This window comes from Pipra filicauda, unplaced genomic scaffold (assembly GCF_003945595.2).
Source record: "Pipra filicauda isolate LSUMZ 115617 unplaced genomic scaffold, ASM394559v2 scaffold81_size6448238_pilon, whole genome shotgun sequence".
NCBI classification, from domain to species: Eukaryota; Metazoa; Chordata; class Aves; order Passeriformes; family Pipridae; genus Pipra; species Pipra filicauda.
The window spans coordinates 1693567-1714105 of NW_024104998.1; the positions used below are offsets into that span (position 1 = coordinate 1693567).

Here is a 20539-nt window from a genome sequence, read left to right on the forward strand (position 1 = left end):
AAGGAATGAACTTTCACATCTACATCCAGGAACTGCAGCTGTTTCTCACTCTCCTGACCTGGAAGAAAGAAGCTACTACTAGCAGCTAAAGTTAAATAACCACTGGTAATGTAAACTCTTGCTAGATAGTGCTGAGGAATGGAGAAGACTATTTTGCAAGTTTTTTTAGAAAGACCAGTAGAAGTATAAGGTGAACAGGTAATCTTTGCTTCTTTTAAATTCTCCGTGAATTTCTGGAACAGGCTTGAAAACATTAGGAAAAATAAACTAACTTCATGTTTAATAGCTCAATGTCCTCTTGAAAACTAAGGACAGAGAAGGACCCCATAGTCTCCCAGTATCCAAACCCACACTTCTGGAAGGGAGAGGGCAATCACAAGTATATCTCACATAGGAACTGAGTGGTTTATAATCACTCTCTCAAACTGAGCAAGATTTTTCTCAATAATTTTACATGAAATCACACTGAGTAGCAATCTCTTCTGAATTTTAATAAGCAACCATAGTACATCAAGCCCTCAGTCAACAACCACGTGGTATGAGAGCATGCAATCTTTATGGAATAGCTCTGTAGGACATGTTTCTTGTGACCAGTCATGCAGTACATAACAGTAAGTAGCAACACAACTGAAGCAGACAGCAGTTTTACAGAATGTGGTATGAAACAGTCAAATTAGCAACACATAAGCATTAGTCAAAATAATGACTGAGACTTAGGCAGAAAAATGGATCACATACAGGTAAGTAATTTGCTTACAACAAGTATCAGTACTGCTTCTAGTACTAATTTTCAAAAATAACATGCAATTTTGCAGAAGAATGGAAATTATCACCAGAGTATTCAAATCATTAATGTATGCCATTAATTTTATTTAATATTACTATACAGCAGACCCTGAAACATCAATTACATTAAATTACTTTATTGACTAAATTGACTTTATTACTAAATTGACTTGATCAAATGCCACAAACTAAGAATTGACAGTATGAGGCTATTATCAACGTCGGAGCTCCACATTTAGTGTGCAGAGCAAGTAAAATTAGCTGCAAATAGGCAAACCACCTCCCAGCCTGACCTCAGAAAAAACATCTTCTCAGTCTCAGATCTACCAGTCAAGTTGAATACAGCCATATGAACCAGAGACCAGGCAAGTAACTAAGAACATTGAGACCACTGTCCACCATTCCCCCCACATTCCTTCCAATGCTTCAGAAAAGGCTATCATAAAACTAACACATTGCTTAGCACAAGAATATGCGTGTTCCCCAAATCCCAGAGATTACCAGATAAACTGCTGAAATACAAATTTTCTCCCTGTCCACTCCCAGTGTCTCCCTCCTTTTTTTTTCCTTTGTTTTGTTTTGGGATTTTTTTGGTGTTTTTTGGTTTGGTTTGTTTGTTTGTTTGTTTGTTTGTTTGTTTAAAAACAAAGCTACAATCATTATCAGATTTCACAGAAAATTTCTCTGAGGATATATGTTATCAGCTTCTGAGAACCACAACCTCTAATTTAGGGAAGATTTTATCATAGATGGAAGGAAACTGATCAGCAGTGCTTATTTGAAAAGCTGTGAATAAGTACAGAATCTTCAGAGAGGCATGAGATGTACTCAGTACAAATTACATAAAAGGTAAAAAGCAATGTTGGAAAAGTCAGTATTGTGCTGACTCTTCCTACTTTCAAGGGGAACAGGACTAGATAGGATGACTTGAGTCACTTATTTCCATCTTCCACAAGAGCAGGTATCCATATAAAGATCTATCCATAAAGAGATTTATGCATACAAAGAGATGGACTACCTCAAACAATCCTGAAGATTGACTTTGTTCTGTTCTATCCTCTGCACATGTTGTGAGCTGCAAGTCATCTCTCAGCTCCCCACAGCAGAGTAAAGATTGCCAGAATAAGAATTCCAAAGCAAAAAACCCCAACATATCTCCAAAAAATAAAAAGGATAAATTGCCAATGTTTTGAGCTTGCCAACACCAAAACAAGCCTTTGAGGAATAATTTCCTTCTCAGCCAGAAAATATATTAAAAAAAAAAAAATGCAACAGATAATAACTAGTCACAGAGAACTTTTAGCAGTCAGTAGCTTACGGAACATACAGCTTCACTATTCAAGGCTTAGACAAGCAATTGGCTTAAAAGGAGGACCATTAAAAAAAAAATCAAGAGAAATTTATAAAAAAAAAAGTGGGGGAGGGAAGAACAGAAGGAAACTTCATATAATCCTCTCCAAAAATCTCCTGTATATACACAATAGAGGGGCAGTACTGCAGAATGATTTTGATTCACAGACAAAACAGTTTAGCTTGATTGTCACAAGAGACCTTCCATTTAAGTACAGTTCAAGAAGCAGAAGGCTAAAATATTGTCATTAAAGCAAGTGACTGAGTGAACCAGAAGCTGAGCCATGGAAATGCAAAAGTAAATACATAAATCCCTAGCACCAAGTGAAACAAATGTAGAAGGCAAAGCACAAAGCCCTTACCACCACTGACAGAAAGGTGATCCTGGCTCCCATCAACAATTCAGATACTCTTACGAAAAAGATAGGCGTTATAAACTAGTCCTGACTAGAGGGAGAAACCACTTCTGCTGAGATAAGATGGTCCATGGAAGAAAGAATTATATAGGAAATTAGCAAACCTGTAAGGTTAGCCAAGAGTAGTATTGATGTAAGAATTATCTCAAATATAACTAGGAAAGGCAAATGGGAGGAAAAATAAACATTTCAGATAAGAGCTAGTTAACCTTACAGAATAAGATAATATAAAGCTTATAAGAGAATACAAATATATTCAAATATACAAAGTCTGTTGTGTGGCAACACCATTCAAAGTAAGAAACAACTTAATATAAACTATGCTGCCAGAAAACTCAACCAATCAAAAAAACCCAACCAAGTCTAAATTCATTCCCACTATGTTTTATATCCGAAGACATCCCAGTGATTCAAAATCAGCCTGTCTAAACAAGGTGTAATAAAATGTCAACAAGATTGACAAGCATTTCTTTCCTGCCTTCATACAGCGGTTATTTCCCAACTCCCCTATCATAGCCAAACTTAGGTTTTACTATTTTCTTCAGGTTACATCAACCATCATTTGCCCTCAAGGTAGGACAGTATCTCCAAGAGAAGATTAAACAGTCAAACATACTGCCAGAATTAGAAGTGGTTTCACATTCTGCTACGGCCTGTCTGTTAAATCTCTGTCTATGGTAGGTTCACAAAAAATTTCCCTGTTGCTAGGTAGAACGTGCATGTCAGCAGAGTGATTTGACTATATGGAACAAACCACAGACAAGCTACTGAGCAGGCACATTTAAACAAAACAAAAATAAGAGGGTTTAAAGTGATAAAGTGGTATTTGTTACTGTAGATGGGTAGGCACTTTTTGAAGACAATGTTCATTAAACTTGTATTCACCTGCAGAACAGGAATGCTCTAAAAAGACAGAATCTACACATTTGTTTTACTAACACATATGTATCAGAAGTCTCTATTCCAGTACCTGATCATCATCTTGCTTAACCATGGATATTTTGAACAAGAGTTAAGAAAAATCTTAACAATTTTTGATAAAGAACAAAAAAGAAAATTATTGTTAACATTAAGAAATTACAACAACTTGGAACAGGAGTTTTCAAAAATCTTTTTTAATGGTATGAATTCTTCTTAAGCATTGTTCAGAAACTAATAAAAGAACTATTTCTAAAAGGAAACTACATTTCTCAACATACAAGAAGCTGTGTGTGAGAAAGCTCCACCAAAATAAGTTTGTATTGAATTATTATTTATAACTACATCCTGTTTAGCCATTTAGGAAAAAAAGTTTATTTCATGTTTTGTAGACCCCTTTGTGTGAAGCTTTAAAAAGGCTTCTGCTAAAAGAGGGACCGACCCTGTACTTATATCCTCCAATCCACACTGTGTGGCAACTCAAAACTTTCAACCTTTCCCCAGCAAAAATAAAGTCATCCTTACCATTTCCTCATGAAGCAGTTGGCTTTAAGCTTTAAAAAAATAAATATAAGGGGGATATTGAACTATAGAAATAAAAAAAAGGTCATGTTATTGTTTATAGGTCTGTGTAACTTGATCAAAATATTTGACTGAGCCAAACCCAAGTTTTGCCAGAGAAGGCTGTTTATCAAGCAATAGCTCTGTTTTTCTACACCCTTCTGCGTGTTCCGAAGACTCAAACTTTAAAGGAGATAGAACTGAGATAGAACCAGAGATGGCCTAAGGACCCTCTCCTAGATTATTTATAGCAGCATCACACACTGAAATGTATGAAGCTGCTATAATTAATTGACATGTTTTATGTAATAAATGAAATTGATGTTTGCTTGCACTTTGGACATTTGCCTACTCAAGGAGTTACAGCTTACATTCAGGTGCTCCTCATCGTCAGTTTTTTTACAGCACAAAAGGTACAGAGATTCATCAGATAAAAACTAGCATAGGACATCTCTGAACCCATATGTAACCACTTTTTTTCTTTTATTACTATTGTTGGCTGATCAAGTAAAATGTCATACACTAGAATAATCCTGTATCTCACCACAAGAAATACAATTTGAAATGCAACTCACATTACACTTCTGTAAAAGAACACCAAAACAAGCCTTACCTGTCAGGGCAGAGGGGAGGGAAAAAACGTACCAGTTCCAAAAAAACCATACCAAGCTAAATCAACCTTGAAAAATATTGAATCACAACTGTTAAGTCCTTAACATACACAGAATGTTTCTTTAAATTATCTCAATGTCATAATCACTGTAAAATGTATTTCATATTAATAAATCACTATTCTGAAAGCATTCTGCTTTCAGGTTTTTTGAAAAAAAGCTATGTATGATGCTGAGTTCTACAAATATAATATTTTCTTTAATAATTACAGAGGTACTTCTAAGAGAGAAATTGTATATAGCCAACTGCTCAAATTAAATTGTCTATATGACTCCATAGAAAACCAGCTGACTTGTACACTTGGGCTTTATTTTAAATAAATATGCCATCCAAAATTAAATATTATAATAACAGGTAACAATACAATCTATTTCTGTTTTAATTTTACAGAATAGGAACTAGCCCAAAACCAAATTATTTGCGAATGTTGCTCAAAAATATGCCAATAGAAATGTATTGTTTGGAAATTAGTTTTCATTCCCGTGGTTTTCATTTTTCTGGTTTGTTTTTTTTCTATTCGAGCATTCATTCCATACTTCCACCATGTAATTAAAAAAGTATTTTTTACTTCTCCCCAAACAACTTGCTGCTTCTTCTCCTAGCTCTTCGACTTCACTCCAATTCTGCTTTTTTGCTGAGATCTGTTTTAAACAAGGAAATTAATTTTGCTGCAAAATGGAGAAGTCAAACATTAATTGCACCACATAAGACAGTTAGGACCTGCTGGTCAGACTGCATACAGGTATTTCCAAGTCAGCTTAAAACCAACTGCAGTCTCTTGTCTCTTAAGCATACTGAACTAGCCCGATTTGTCATAGCTCAGTTTTGCCATTTTGACAGTGACAGCAGTGAAAATCACATTGTTTGGTGAGTACTGCTATTTGCCCTTTGGCTCACAATCCAGAATTGCTGGTGTAAATCAAGAAACTCTCCTCCATAAAAACTGCTAAAATTCTAAGAGATTTTTAAACTTTTAATTCAAATGCAGGTGATAGATACGACCATATCATTAAACTACAAATTAAAGGAAAATCTAGAAAACTGATAGTTTTGTAATCTAATGTTATGCTAACATAACATTAAGTTATGAAAGATAGCAAGAACTGTCTAAAGATCAAGTAGCATCTGGAGCATGATCTCTAAAATCAATGCTATATTTTTCATTCGAAAACTACTTACGCTTGCATATACCCATAATGTGCAGCTGAACATCTTCCTATCCCAGTCAGAACCTGCACATGACATCAACTTTACAGCTTCCAACAAGATCAACAAAAAGATGCTTAATTTATAAGTATCCCAGAGCTATCTGTTTCAGGATACTTAATTTAATTACTCATTTATCTAACTCAATGGTTTATCAAACAACTTCATCACTGCCACCCCTAATTTTACTAGAGAAGAACACAGTGTTACTGAAAGCTGAAGCCAAGCATACTTTGGAATTTTGAGGGTGATTTAACTCAACTTATGCTCCAAAATATGCAGCTACTTGTTCTTCAAGAAAAATCTGTCTCTTGGAAATATTCATGTTTTCACAATATTGTTTTGCATTCTGATGGTGATATGTTTCTTGGGGCACAGTCCACAGGTATTGAAGGCATTTGAAAATTTAAGATAGACATACTTCATTTATTACACAAAAATAAAACAGGTGAACAAGATAGAGAACTTTTTACAAATTATGTATATAAACACATTACTTTCTGGGTTTTTTTCAGCTGGAAGGTGGATTTCAAAAAGCTATGAGAAACTACTTAAACAAGTGTGTTTTAGATAAACTTCAAAGCAAATGTGTGACAGAAGAGAAACTTTCTAGAACACAGATTAGTTTATACAGAAACTTGCAAATAATAAGGAGAAAAGTAGACACCTTATTTAATTTGAAATCTGTACTTTGCTTACTCCTTTAAAGGCCACAAGGTGACAAACCAATCAATTCAATTTATATGAAGCAAGAAACATGAGAACAAACACTAATCACTTAGATTTAGTTTACTCACCATAATTATGCATTAATGCTTATGCATAACAAGTGAACTAATGTGACTCCTTCTAATTGAAGCAACTAAACATACTCTCACCAAAAGCTTCTTCCCCAGAGCTTAACCAAACAGGAAATAGTTCTATTAGACAATAAATCCAACCAGATGGATAGTTCTGAATGACTTGACAAGAGCCCTGGTACTAACAGTCAGTCTGCAATCAGTATGTGAAGCAAACTTACAGTTTGTTCAAATTTTAACTGTAAAAAAGAAAGAACATTAAATTTCATAAAAATCACATATATTGACTCAACCCTATAAACACATTTCCAGGTGTAGCAACTTCTTGAATATTAAATCAGAAACAGAATGAGCTCTCTCTGTAAAAGATCATAGTTAACAGCTTCACTGAATTTATTTGGTCTATAATAATTAAAAAAAAAACCACCTGGTAATAAATAAAATAAAAATAAATAAAATAAAAATAAAAATAAATAAAAATAATAAATAAAATAAACAAAATAAAAATAAATAAAATAAACAAAATAAAACTAAACAAAATAAAATTAAATATAAATAAAATAAAAATAAATAAAAATAAATTTTAACAAGGGGCAATGGCTTTAAACTAAACGAGCAGAGATTTAGGTTAGATGTTAGGAAGAAATTCTTTACTGTGAGGGTGGTGAGAATTTGAACAGGTTGCCCAGAGAAGCTGTGGATACCCACCTCTGGAAGCAGAAGTGTTCAAGTCTTTGAGCAACCTGGTCTAGTGGAAGGTGTCCCTCTCCATGGCAAGGGGGTTGGAACTAGATGATCTTTAACGTTCCTTCCAACCCAAGCCTTTCTTTGATCCTATGGAATACGACTAGTTAAGGTCTGAAGTCTAATTTCATAGCAATTCATATTCCCTGTAAGCCAACTACTATCCCATGATGGAAGCATTTGCAATGCTTTTCTTTTGTTCAAAGTTTAGTACTCTTCAGAGGAAAGAACCTCAGAATCATTAAATCATTTAGGTTGGAAAAGATCATTAAGTCCAAGCATTAACCCAGCAGTGCCAAGTCTTTTAAATACCCCCAGGAATGGTGAATCAACCCCTTCCCTGGGCAACCTGTTCCAAAGCTTGACCACCCCTTCCATGAACAAATTTTCTTAATATCCTATCTAAACCTCCCCAGCACAGCCTTGAAGCCATTTCTTCTTATCACACAGCCTGTCACAGGAGAAGAGACCAACCCCCACCTGACTACAACCTCCTTTCAGGAAGTTGTGAAGAGCGATAAGGTCACCCCTGAGCCTCCTTTTCTCCAGGCTAAATAACCCCAGCTTCCTCAGCCACTCCTCATAGGACCTGTGCTCCAGAATCTTTCCGAGGTCTGCTGCCCTTCTCTGGACACATTCCAGCACCTCAATGTCTTTCTTGTAGTGAGAGGCTCAGAATCAGACACAATCAAGTAGCATCTGGAGCATGCCAGAAAAGTTTATGGAATCTGATGGGTTTTTTTAGAGAAGCAGTCTAGTCAGAACTGGTTTGGTCATAGTTCATCCTACTTCTGAGTCAGGAACTAATTAGATGACTCTCACTTTTTCAGCTCTATTTGTTATGATTTTATCACGTGACCATGAAAAGCAAAGACATTTGTGCATCAAGGGAGGTTTCCTGTTTCTGAGGCTTCCTATACTTCACGAATCTGTGCCATGAAGCCTTGCATCAGCAACACAAATCCATTAATTCACCTCTCTATAAAGTACTTTTCTCGATTATGCCCTTCTTTTAAAAGGAAGCATTTTAACCTTGAAAAACCCAGAAGAGCTACTGAAAAAGACCTTTACATGAAGACCTTCTTCGATATCCCAAGTGACTCTTGCAAAGCTCCACTAAGACTCAAAGCCTACTCTTCAAGTAAGCAGTCTGTTTTCAGTACAAAACACAGACAAAGCCACCAGAAATCTACTTAAGTCAGTTTAAGAGCTAAGGAATACAGCTATGTCTAGTGCCTAAACAGCAACACAAAGATCTGCAATAGTTCAACATACTAAGCATATAGTAGTAAAAATTTATAACTTCTATAAATAAATAAAAGTTTGGGCACCACATTTGCTACACGCTCTCTTTTCGGTCCTCCACTGAATACCTTTCCCTTCTTAAGAAGACTTTCCTTGCAACAGTTTTTACAGTAAACAGGCAATACACATGCTGAAATATAACACAAGTGGCTTTTTTAACAAAAATATTCTAGCAATGAGAGAACAGGGAATCAAAAATAGAAAATTCTGAACCCTGGTCACACACAATATCACAGTATGGGAAAAAAAGGTTACCTCATTAGAACCAGATGCTAAGAGAAAAAAAGATGTCAGCTTACCTGGCTCATCTGTATCATCTAAAGAAGCCTTGTAAAGGCCAGAAAGGGGCCAGAAAGAAGACAGAGTAGTAGACAACATGAAATCAGTGGCATTCCTTGCAATAATATTCAAGAATTTGAGCAAATTAACATCTTCCTTCCTCAAGAAAGAGCTTCTTACACGACAGGATTTTAAAAGGGAAAATTCCTAACTCCTGCAAAAGAAGCCACAAAACAAGCTTCTCTTTTCTGAATCCTATGTTAGAATTCACAAACAAATTTGCAATCACAATAGATTTTTTTCTACTTGTGTTCTAATTTCAACAGTAAAAAGAGCAGAAGGTTAATGCAAGTATTCAAATACCTAGATGCCAATTGCTTGAGGCACTGTGATTCGGAACCACAAGATCTTGTCTAGAACTTGCTGTGGAATATCAGTAAATTGTTTGCATTTTACATGTCACTTTACTCTGCTGAAAAACAAAGTAGCTTGTGTCTCACCAGGAAGTTTGAAAGTTGAGCCACTATTGTGAGATTTGGGAATACAAGCAGACAGAATAATAAAAACCATCACGAGGAAGAGTTCCAGTGGCATTTCCAAATACATTCACATTTCATACTTACTAAGAGCTTTATTCATATTCTCCATCTGAATCTGATTTACCATCGACTAAATTCTTATTGAAGGGTGATAGCTTATAAAAGATGAATTAATATTACATTACAGGCTCAGCACAACACACACCTAACACCTCAGTTTCTTTTATTGTGGTTTTCTTGCTCATAATTCAATAGTTCTAGAGCCTCATATTTTCATCAGCTCAGCACAGCTCATTCCCCAGCAGTTGTTTTTCAGAGGTTTTTTTTAGTTGTGTTTCCTTTTTTTTTTTAACATACATTTTGACCTTTTTATTCATGGGTTGTTTGGATTTAGAATTTCCTTTTATGACCCCTATATTATTCTTTCCTGCGAGGCTGAGGTCTAGTATTTGGGTCTCTCATGCTGCTGTAGCCATTGCTTTTTAATCTGGTATGTCAAGGTGTCTATTTCTACATTTGATCCTTTTTGGAGTCATCTTCTTGTTCAAAGTGAAATGAGATGTCACAATGAAAAGCATTTTAGAACCATTGAAACCAAGAGTTACTTTCCTGTAACATCCCACAATATGATCCAAGCTGCTCTTGTGATCCTCTCTCTTAGTAGATTCATTCATAAATTCAAGCAGAGAAAAAACCAACACACAACTCTTATAAAGAGCAAGGCAAATCTGAAGAGCAAGCAATCTGAAACACAAATCTTCATGTCAGTAACCAGAAGTCTTGAAGAGGACGTCAGAAGGATTGAGTGAAATAAGGTAAGTCTAGCACTTTAACTGGTAATATTAAATACAGCTAAGAAATTGAAGCTGCAACTTTGGGAAGCCTTAGAACAAACATTGCTGCAAGTGGAGGTACCAGAGGTTTGCCTACACTCACAGAGGCAATTGTGACAACACCAGAAACAGAATTTTAAAGTCTTGGTTACAACACCATGTGACAGCTGTACGTAGCCTCTGCTTTCCAGGACAAAAGACATGCTTGACATCACCTCTCTCATCTTGACCAATTCCTAAAAGTCTATTGCCCAGAACAGCATACTAACAAACACCTAGTTACTTTAAAGCTACCTTTTGAAATTCACATATGTATATTCATACATATTCAGACCAGTGGAAACACGGTATAAAATTATGACATCTATTAAACACTGTTGTTTTCTACTCTTAAACAACATAATACCCAGCAATATAAACTCAATAAAAATTCAATACAGTTTTGTACTATATAAATCCTTGCCAACAAAAATGAAGTGGCACTCAGAGGTGATGGAATATAAATAGTTTTATGATTTGTGTGCAATATAATCAAACTGATCAAAATATCAGCATTGCAGTAGAAAGTTGATCTAAAAGCACTATTTACTTTAAAAGTATCTAAAGGATGCTGTAGAACAGCCTTTCCAAAAGCATTTATGGCTTTAATTACACATGAACACAATCTCAAACTATTTTGAAGACAGCAGACTATAAAGAAGCTGTAGCAGCAAGGTATTTAGCAAACTAACTTCAACAACTGAGAAAACATTTTCAACTTTATGGTGAGAAGAAAAATTAAAAACACCAAGGCCAGACACATAGTAATAGAGAGAATTAGAAGTGTCTTTTCCCCCAAAAAAAGCTAATTCATAACAGATGAAATTTTGGGGCATTTGGTGCACTTCCTTTATTTATTTATTTTTCATCTATTATCCACTTGTATGATTTCTTCCCTTAAAAGATACCTATTCTTGAAATGCAGGATGTCTTCAGAAAACAAAGTTGAACTATTTACAGTAGCAATCATAATGGAAACATATCACCAATGTCCTCAGGACACAGTGCAAGCATGTTCACAGGAAAAAGCAATCTTCTGTCTAAGGAAAACAGACAATTTTTGAGCTCACAGTATCAAAAGAAGTTTAAGATCTGCAGAATAAATTTTTCCCACTTCTGCTGTAATATGACATCTTGTAAAAAACATAATTATTCTGTAAGAAATATAAGTTCTAATGCTCTCCGGTTTTCCAGCTGCTGTTCAAGGCAAATACAGACCAACAAGAAACACTTTACAATTCATACAAGCAACACCACTTTTGGGAAGAGTGTGACAAAAGCCAGAACAATAAAAAAACTACAACTGCATGCAAAATACTACGAGTGGTATATATTACTGTTGCTTGCTATTTCCGTTTGGAAATCAACTGTTATATTCTTATTTGTACAATGATACAAGATAGAGGATGTGATTGCATTCCTGCAGACAGCAGCATATGCAGTTCTTAGCATAATCACAGGGCACAATCTTTCATCATAACTTAGACTTGACCAGTCAGAGTCCAGAGATCCTTGCAAATTAACTTGCTTTTTTGCAAGCCTCATTGCTATACAGAGTCTCTGGATTACACAATGTGAAAGAAAAAATTTACTTTCACAAGAGAGCCATTTCTAGTCTTTTCACCCTCTCTGTAATTAATATTATACAGTTAACTACTAGATTTGTACACTTGCCAATAATTCAACATGCCCCCCTGCTATCTTTTCAAGTCCACAGTCTCAGGGCAGCTGAGATTTCAAACAGATCATATTTTTTCATAGGAGATTGTCAGATTTTTGAATGTCTTTTCTTTGCAATGTATTTACAATTTACATTTTAAACCTATTATTCATTTTAAATTATTTATTTTTTTTAATAACTAAAGAAGCTACTTTGCAAACTGCACAAAAAAAGAGGATGCTCAGTAGAGACCACCAGAAAAATTCCATACTCATGATGCCATCACCCCCTGCATCACTTGAGCCTAAAAAGAGTAGTTAATCTTTCATGTGAAACAGCCACTGAAGGCAAAACATGACATTTTGTCATGACATTACACAACAGTTTTCTGGAAAGACAGCAAGATTAAGGATTAGGAATCCTGACTTCCAAAGGAAAGAAGCAAAACAGCACTTATGTACAGGACAACTGACAACACAGCTTTGATAAATGCAAATTGAACAAACAACTTGTCTGAACAGAAAAGACTGGAGACTTTTTGTAATGATGATCTGGGCTTTTCCTCTTACCCTCCCTAAAGCTAATGGTCTGTGGAACAACACTGCTGCTTTCTAGAGCAGGAAGGGGCCATTGACAGCAGAGATAAATCAGAAGGAACACAACCCCTATTCATCAACTCCCTAGTCCAGGACGAAGTTCTATTCCAACCTGCAAGTTTGTCAAACAGACATTATGCAAAAATTAACTGGCTGATTTGGCAAACCATACCTTTCACAGTTAAATCAATTACTAGTTGTCAGAGGTTCTCAAAGAGCTGTAAATACAGCGTAGATCAAGTTAGTAGCTCAGAGAAGCAATGCTGTCGCAGCAGCACTGGTTGGACCAAGCTGCTGAGCTCTTTTCACAGATCAAATGAGCTCTGGCCACAAGGAGAAGCTGCTCAGTAATGTGAGTACAGTACATTATATCTAACATTCACGTACACAGAGCAATACATGCATCAGAACAGTCTCTTTCTCATGTTTTGGTTGGTAGCACTGCAAATCCCAACTAGCACGGTTCAAGCAGCTTGACTACAGATTTGCAACAAAAAATGGGCACAATCTCACCCCCTGCAAGTCACTGTCAAGACTCCGGTGACAGCAAGCACCTTTTATTTTAGGGTGGAAGTTAAAAGCATTTACATCTTTCCAACAGTCTACCCACAGAACATCAGCAGTGGCTGTGAATGGGATTATACACATTTCCCAGAGGGTAGCACATAAAAGGATTTTTTCCGGCTGCACTTTTGTGCCTTTGTTTTGCTGCTCAGGTCAAGAACATGACATGGGAAAGGGAGGAGTAGACAGGATATGCTATATGAGTTTTGTTATTACTTTAACTTAGCATTTTCCAATGGGAAACCATGTCAGGGAGGGGAAGCAGGAACAATCTCACAGGAAGCTTTCCATACTGTAAGTCACAGGCTGGCTCCACAGCCTTCCAAACATACTCCCATGATTACTTCCTATTCAATGGCTGCCTTTAGTTACTGCCTTGGTTTCTCTTCTCTTAAAAGCTTCCCCTCCACGACTTCATCAGTAAATGTTATTTCTGTTTTGTTCTAATGTCAGACAAATTCCTCAGCACAACAGCTGTTTCCAGTCAAACCATTTCAACATCAATTTATTATTATAAACAAAGGCAAATGTAAGTAAGTTCAATGTAAACCAGAAAACTAAAAGCACGTTTGCATCATTTACTATACTTAACATATATAAACTATAGAAAGTACAGCTGTAAAAATGCATCATTTATTTCCACATCTCACTATGCAAATTCAAGGCAAGAGGTTACCAACACCAAAATATTGATTACTCATCATTTTCAGAAAGAAAATGCCAACACTGACGCAATGCTGCTACAGTGTGTCATTTTTGCCATACCCAGCATCTGAAAGAAGAAAGCTCTACAGAAGGCTTTTTGTTAAACAAAATTGTTTTTAAACAAAATTATTTATCAAATGATGCTCCATTTTGAAACCAAGGAAAACTATTACTTTATAATTTCCTGAGACAGGAAAATGCTATTTTCCAGTATTTTTCCTTCTAATGTATTGCAGCAGAAGACCATGTTTCCACTAAGTCTCCTTAGGTATTTTTGCATGGTTCTCATCCCTGCAGAGGCTTTTGTCCTTGCTTTGCTATCCAAAACAACAAGTAATGTGACAATTATTTTTCATGTGTTCCTGAAGTCATATTTAAGGGCCAGACGCAGACACCCCTGTTCAAGCTTAAAATTATATGCAAACAGTTGAAAAGAAAGAAGTTTCAAAGCCTAGTACAGAATATCAGAGAACCTTCCAGATAACATGTGTAGGCATACAATCATGCACACTGTTTCTGAGATGGATTCCTAAGTATCTATAAAGGTGGCAAATGTTCCATCATAAAAATTGTTTTTCAAGACAAAAAAATTCAGATCATTTTTCCTCTGAAGTTCATGTAGGTTGAATTTGCCATCATTATTTTATTGGGATTTTTACCTGGTCAAGAAAACTAAATCAGAAACAAAAAGGAAATAAACTATAACATAATGATAAGTTTAGTTACAATCTGTCATATGCTTATAATCTCCACAGCCAAGCAGATTCAAGAAGTAATTTATCTGCCTGTTCCCACACATCCAATTGACACATCTGATGTAGACACTAGTGTAGTGGAAGAAGCAGAAACAGACACCTGAAAAACTGGTAATCCTGCCAGAAGCTACTAGCTGTGTGAAACATGCGGGAAATAGAGTTTATTTTCATTGGTTGAGTGATTTCTTAATCCTAAAAGTTTTCATTTGAGTTTGTGATAATGTTTTCCTTTAGGATACACAAATATGAGTTTCAGATCCTCACAAATATCTATACAGCTTTTATATTAACCACCTTTGCTTTTCTTCTATCGCCCTTCAAGGGCATACACTTCAAAGTAACCTACTTGGTTTATTCCCCCAAAATAGGCATTATATCTCCTTCTGTACTCTTGCAAAGATGTATGTTTTTCCTAGCTCAAGACAACAAAGTTTTGTCTTCTTAGTTATGGTAGTTGGAAGGCATCACAGGTTCTTTTGCCATGGATCACTATATAAACCCTTCCATCTCATAATCATATATGCCATAAAAACAGGAAGCCTATTTAATGGTATAGTGCAGTTAAAGTAATGGGTGCTTGAGAGTGTTACTGATAAGTAGATTGATAACAGACTAACAGTTGAGATGTCTGTAGTCCAAAGGACTGAGAGCCTTTGTAAGATACTTGCAGTACTGTACAATGAGGACATGCAGAACAGTAAGTATCCAAGTAATACAGTAAAACTGAAAACATGGTGCTGCTAAGGACTGGAGTTCCAGAGACTCCTTAGATTTTGCACAAAAATCAATCAACAAGCAAAAAGAAAATCTATTAAATCTGCAAAACAGTATGCAGCAGAAAGAACACAACACAAGGAAATAATTAAAAGGGAAATATGAATTGGAGTTTTGTGCTTTGTTTCTTGACATCAGTATGGACCACAATACTTGCTAGCTGCCAGATGCTCACACACCTGAGCAACAAATCTAGCAGAGTTACAAGCACAAGCAGGGCATAGAACACAGGGAGGAACTATCATGCTGCATTTCTGCATAGCTCACTTCAGCAGGCCTCTCTGTTTACTCTGATATCAAAGCTGTCCAAGCCCACTTCCCAGTTAGATCATCTGAAACTCACCTTTCCAATGATAGGCATTCTCATATAAGCAAGTATTCTCTGCATCTAACACTTTCCTAAAGGAACTATTTTAGCCTTCAAATGCACTTTTCACGGGACCCATGTGCTGCCTCTACAACTGTGGCCACAACAGTGCGTTTCTGGATACTCGGAAGCCTACTCATCATCCTCCTTTCTGTCCTTTGTTAAGTACCAGCAATCAATGAAATCAGTTTCTCTCAGCATTTTCATATGTGAAGGTAGTCCTTTTTATTTTTCAATTTAAAACATTTGACGAAATTAAGTATTTTGCTGCCCAAAAGTTCACAGTGAGATACCAGCTACACAACTATCACTATAACCGCAGCTACTAACTACCACTTAGCTGTGCACTGTGGTTTACAGACAACTTAATCTATTTTAAACTAACACTGAACCAATTATTGTCAGACTATGTATTTTGCTGTACACTGTACCTTTGTACACCCAGATCTGCAATACACACACATTTATACTTGGACATTCCCTCAAATTAATTTGAGCAGCTTACTATAGCCTTCTAAAGAGCTGACAGACAGTTTGTGTACCTTACAACCATGAAAACCTCATACTGTAACCCTCTCTGATCCTTCATTTAAATTTCTCTTATCGCACAGGATTTTTAGAAAGGAAGTCTTCCTAAGAAATTTAAATACCACAGGAAAACATACCTTTGATTTTGCAAGTAGTGCTTTCCTCCATGAGTATTTTGTCCATATTGCCCCAACCTGTTATTTTTTACCATTTAGAAACTAGACTTTCAAATGTTGAAAACACAATGCAGGCAAATGTTATGGGGAAAAAACCTCAAGCAGATATTAAGGCAACCAAATTCTGTGAACAAAAGCAAATGTTAAGCTTTGTGATTCTGTCCTTTAGTAAGATTTATATAGTAAGATGGCATATAGTGCTCATCACTTTTGTTCAAAACTCACCTACGCTTCTGACTGTACATTCTAATCAAACATGAAGTGGCATGTGCCAGCCTGCATCCTGAAAAGTGTTAACAGAAGGAGCAGCACTCATGCTCCAAAACCTCCAGGATATGAAGCATGATCTGAGCAACACACTCTTCTACGTTTCTATGAAACACCCCACTCATCTAATTGTTCTCATCATTAATTGGAACAACTGGGAACAGAAAAAAAATAAGCATATTTGGGACGTATGCTTGAAGTAAACCTCATTTCTTAATACAATGTTTGGGAAGTTTAACTTCACATTTGGAATATATTAAGGCTCTTCAGACAAAGTTTGCAATATGTGCATTTAGCTAACAAGTTTTAATATATGACATTACTCAAACATTTTAGATATTTAACAGCAAATGTACACAAACCCTTCAGCAATTACATTAGGCAAGAATTCTCAGCTACTGATGCACATGAATTCTAGATTTTCTTATACCTTAAGATGTTGGCTGAATTTTTCTTTACCTTTTTAAGTAAAGTGGAGAATACTTTTTTTATTCTGGTATTAGTAAATCTTTGACAGGACAAAAACACACTGTAGTCTCTTTCTGTAAATTAGTATGACAAATACCTTTTGGTATCTGCATTACTCAATTCCAATCCTAAAAAACTTAAGCAAATTCTTTTCACTCAAATGGCATTAACACTAACAACAAAATAGTTAGTTAAAACATTGCCTTACCGTGTAAATGCCAATTCTACAAACAGCAAATGAGAGCTGGATACATTCAGACATAGTCTAAAGGAATTAAAATAAAGACATTACCAAGAATGCTATTTATTAAGAATTACTTTTCTTCCCATCTCTCCCCTCTCCCCTGAAGGAAACACCTTATCGTTCTTCTGCAGGGCTGTATTAAACAACCCGAGAAAAATGCTATATAAATTCAGATTATGCAGATACTTACTACCTTTCATACAGAAGCAGCTGCCAACAGCATTACAACTCACTAATTCAGTATTTCATTATAGGCCACAAACTACCTAATGATCCCCAAAAGGCCTGAACACATTAACAATTTGCATGTAAGCTTTCAGTCTCATTTATTTTTATCTACTCTGGTTTAAAAACCACCTACAAGAGACATTTTAATGGAGTGCTTTTTGGCTTCTTAGTAGACTATAAAGAGCATCTGTGTTTAAGTGTTACAGTTCTTCTCTCTCTGTACCATCACTGAAACTTTCTTCCTCTATATACCAAAATAATGCATATAATTTAATGTTCCCACATTTCTGAAGTCTTACTCTTAATTTTCTGATATTGTCATGTTCAAAATAGAACTCTTAAATATTTTATTTCATCTGTTCTTACAGCTGTGAATAATCATATTAAAAGTTTTTACCCTCAACTCGCTCATCTGTTGTGATGACACAATTCTATGTCTTCTGCAGTCACCCAGAGAGGCTGAGGACGGACTATGAATTTCTGACGAAACAGATAAAAAACGCCTTCTTTAATTAGCATAAAGAAGCCAGGAAATAAATGCGACTCTCCAACACCAAAATAAAAACTACTATATGTTGCCATTTTTGCAATATGATCACGTATAATAAACCAGGCTTACAATTATTTATTCAGAAGAGTAATTGAGGAATTACTTTAAATCAGCTATTTGAGAAGTCACTGTAGGGAAAACTTAAAGCAATCAACTGGAACATTTTTACTACTTAACAAGTTCACACATCATCTGCAGGTATTTTAAGATAAAGTGCTGGATGCTACAGACTTCAAAAAGTATCAGTCAAAACATTTCTTTTCAGTCTCTGCTTTCTAACTTCTTCCCCTCCAAAAAACAAAACACAAAAAAACCCCTGCAATTGAAATACCCATTTAATTAGAAGTGTGATATAAAAAAAAGAGATCTTATTAATTATAATAGAAAATAGAAAATATATAATTATAATAGAAAAATGTGTAGCAACATTTTTCTTTTGCTGTAACCATTTAATCTAAATTTTGAACACACACTATTTCACTGAACTGTCTAAAAGCTTCTGACTTTCACTGAAAGCCAAAAAGCACAGCACAAAAGACCTGAACTTCAACAGCATGGTTGATTTTTTTTTTTTTCTTACTGGAAGCAATCTAGCATATTATTACTGAAAAGGAAATGCTGATTCAAAGCACCATTTCAATTGCAAGGAATTTTTTTTTTTTTCAGTTTTAAGAACAAACAGCCAAGTCTATGTGCCCCAAGTTTCTCCCAGAAAAAAAATAAAATCCCAAGAAATAGGCACTGACTCTGAGAAATCCTATGTTACACAAAGTGGTGGGGTGGGATTATAAACTATACCATTACCTCTTCTGACAGTATTTGCAGACCCTGTTCCAAAGGTTCCAGGCATGGATGACTTCCCCAAGCAATTTAGTCCAGTGCTTCATTATCCTCTCTGCTAGAAATTTTCCTAATGTTTAACCTGAGTCTGCTGCAATTGAAGCCCATGCTTAAACACAGGGTGATACATAGAGTGATTTATATTTTCAGTATCGTGACATATTTTATGCTGATGGCAGACACAACTTTAAGTAAATGATTATTTCCGCTTGCAAGAAAAGTAAACATGCAGCAGCAGCAAACCATTACAATTTCTCAATGTATACAGTTTGCTTTTATTCTAGATTAGCACAGCATTACAAATTGTTTTCCTTCTTTTATTTTTGTTCAGTACTTTCAGGCTATACATTAGCGGGAGAACTAAGCTGCAGTTCAAATTCCCCATCGGGTGCCTGCAGATCCTTTCCTCAGTAGAATAAAGCAAGATACACCTGTGTTACCTTACTCATCTGTCATTGGGTTTGCTACTGACAACATTCTGAAACCACAAGACTATAGTAAGGTATGAATTCTAAAATTATCTCCCCATCCTACTGTCACATAAAGTACCAATGAATGTTTCCCCTATGCATTTCCCAAAGAAAAAAAATCAAAGTAATCCCTTCTTCAAGCCTCCAAGATAATACTTATAAACTACAGTCTATCATGTTAAAAAGGGTCACTAATCCCAGTACTTAATTTCTCTTATATTCACCTATCCTTACCTCCCAAAATTTACATCCCCTCCCCAATACTATTTCAGTTTAATCCCTGAAAAAGTGACAGTGATATGACATAATTAGAAATTTAGTGATACTATCCTACAGACTATCATCTAACCACTGAATTACAACATATGTGATAATCTGTTGCTACAATGAGGAGTTTATTCTTGATACTTGTAATCTTTCATTACTTTGGTTTTACAACTCATTTGGGACCATACAACTGGGCAACAAAACAGTTGTTGGAGAATTTGCATTTAATTTACTTACAGTTTACTGCTGCTTTCGGAAAGGATTTTACATGGTAAGCATGAAAATAAAAGAAAAAAAAGTAAAAATATACCTACAAATACTACAAAAGAAAGAAAGATATCTTATTTGATACAATTCTACAAAAACTAATTCTTCATAGAAGTGAATTCATATGTCCAAAGTGAAAAACGGAGTCATCAGGTCAAATATGTCAAACATGCCAATACCCACCCATCTCCTTAGGCAAAGAGTCATCTTACAAACACTAAGTAAATTTCTCCCACCGGAAACTAAACTCATGGCTAACTTTCATATTCACCCAAGACTGTTATTTTAATCATACCTTTTAAAAACGTGGCTGGACATAATGACTTAGAAAGATGTCCTGCCTGCAGCTGTGCAACCTTTCATTC

At 35.6% G+C, this 20539-nt stretch overlaps 1 protein-coding gene across 10 annotated transcripts in view; it reads right to left on the reverse strand.

Annotated features, from left to right (window-relative positions):
* The window catches only part of ARL15 (ADP ribosylation factor like GTPase 15), a 261132-nt gene that overhangs the window by 192283 nt on the left and 48310 nt on the right, over window positions 1-20539 (reverse strand). Inside the window, exons 2-4 of one of the 10 annotated variants that reach the window (XM_039390408.1) lie at window positions 20145-20153; window positions 18178-18260; window positions 17517-17573 (exon numbers count right to left, since the gene is read on the reverse strand). The exons of 5 other annotated variants lie outside the window; for them this stretch is intronic. In XM_039390408.1, the coding sequence (XP_039246342.1) occupies window positions 17517-17573; window positions 18178-18192 (72 nt within the window). In that variant the 5' untranslated portion in view covers window positions 18193-18260; window positions 20145-20153. Of the gene's footprint in view, window positions 1-17516; window positions 17574-18177; window positions 18261-19134; window positions 19188-20144; window positions 20157-20539 lie in introns of those variants that run through there. 4 more of the 10 variants (XM_039390409.1, XM_039390404.1, XM_039390410.1 and 1 more) reach the window with 4 other exon arrangements.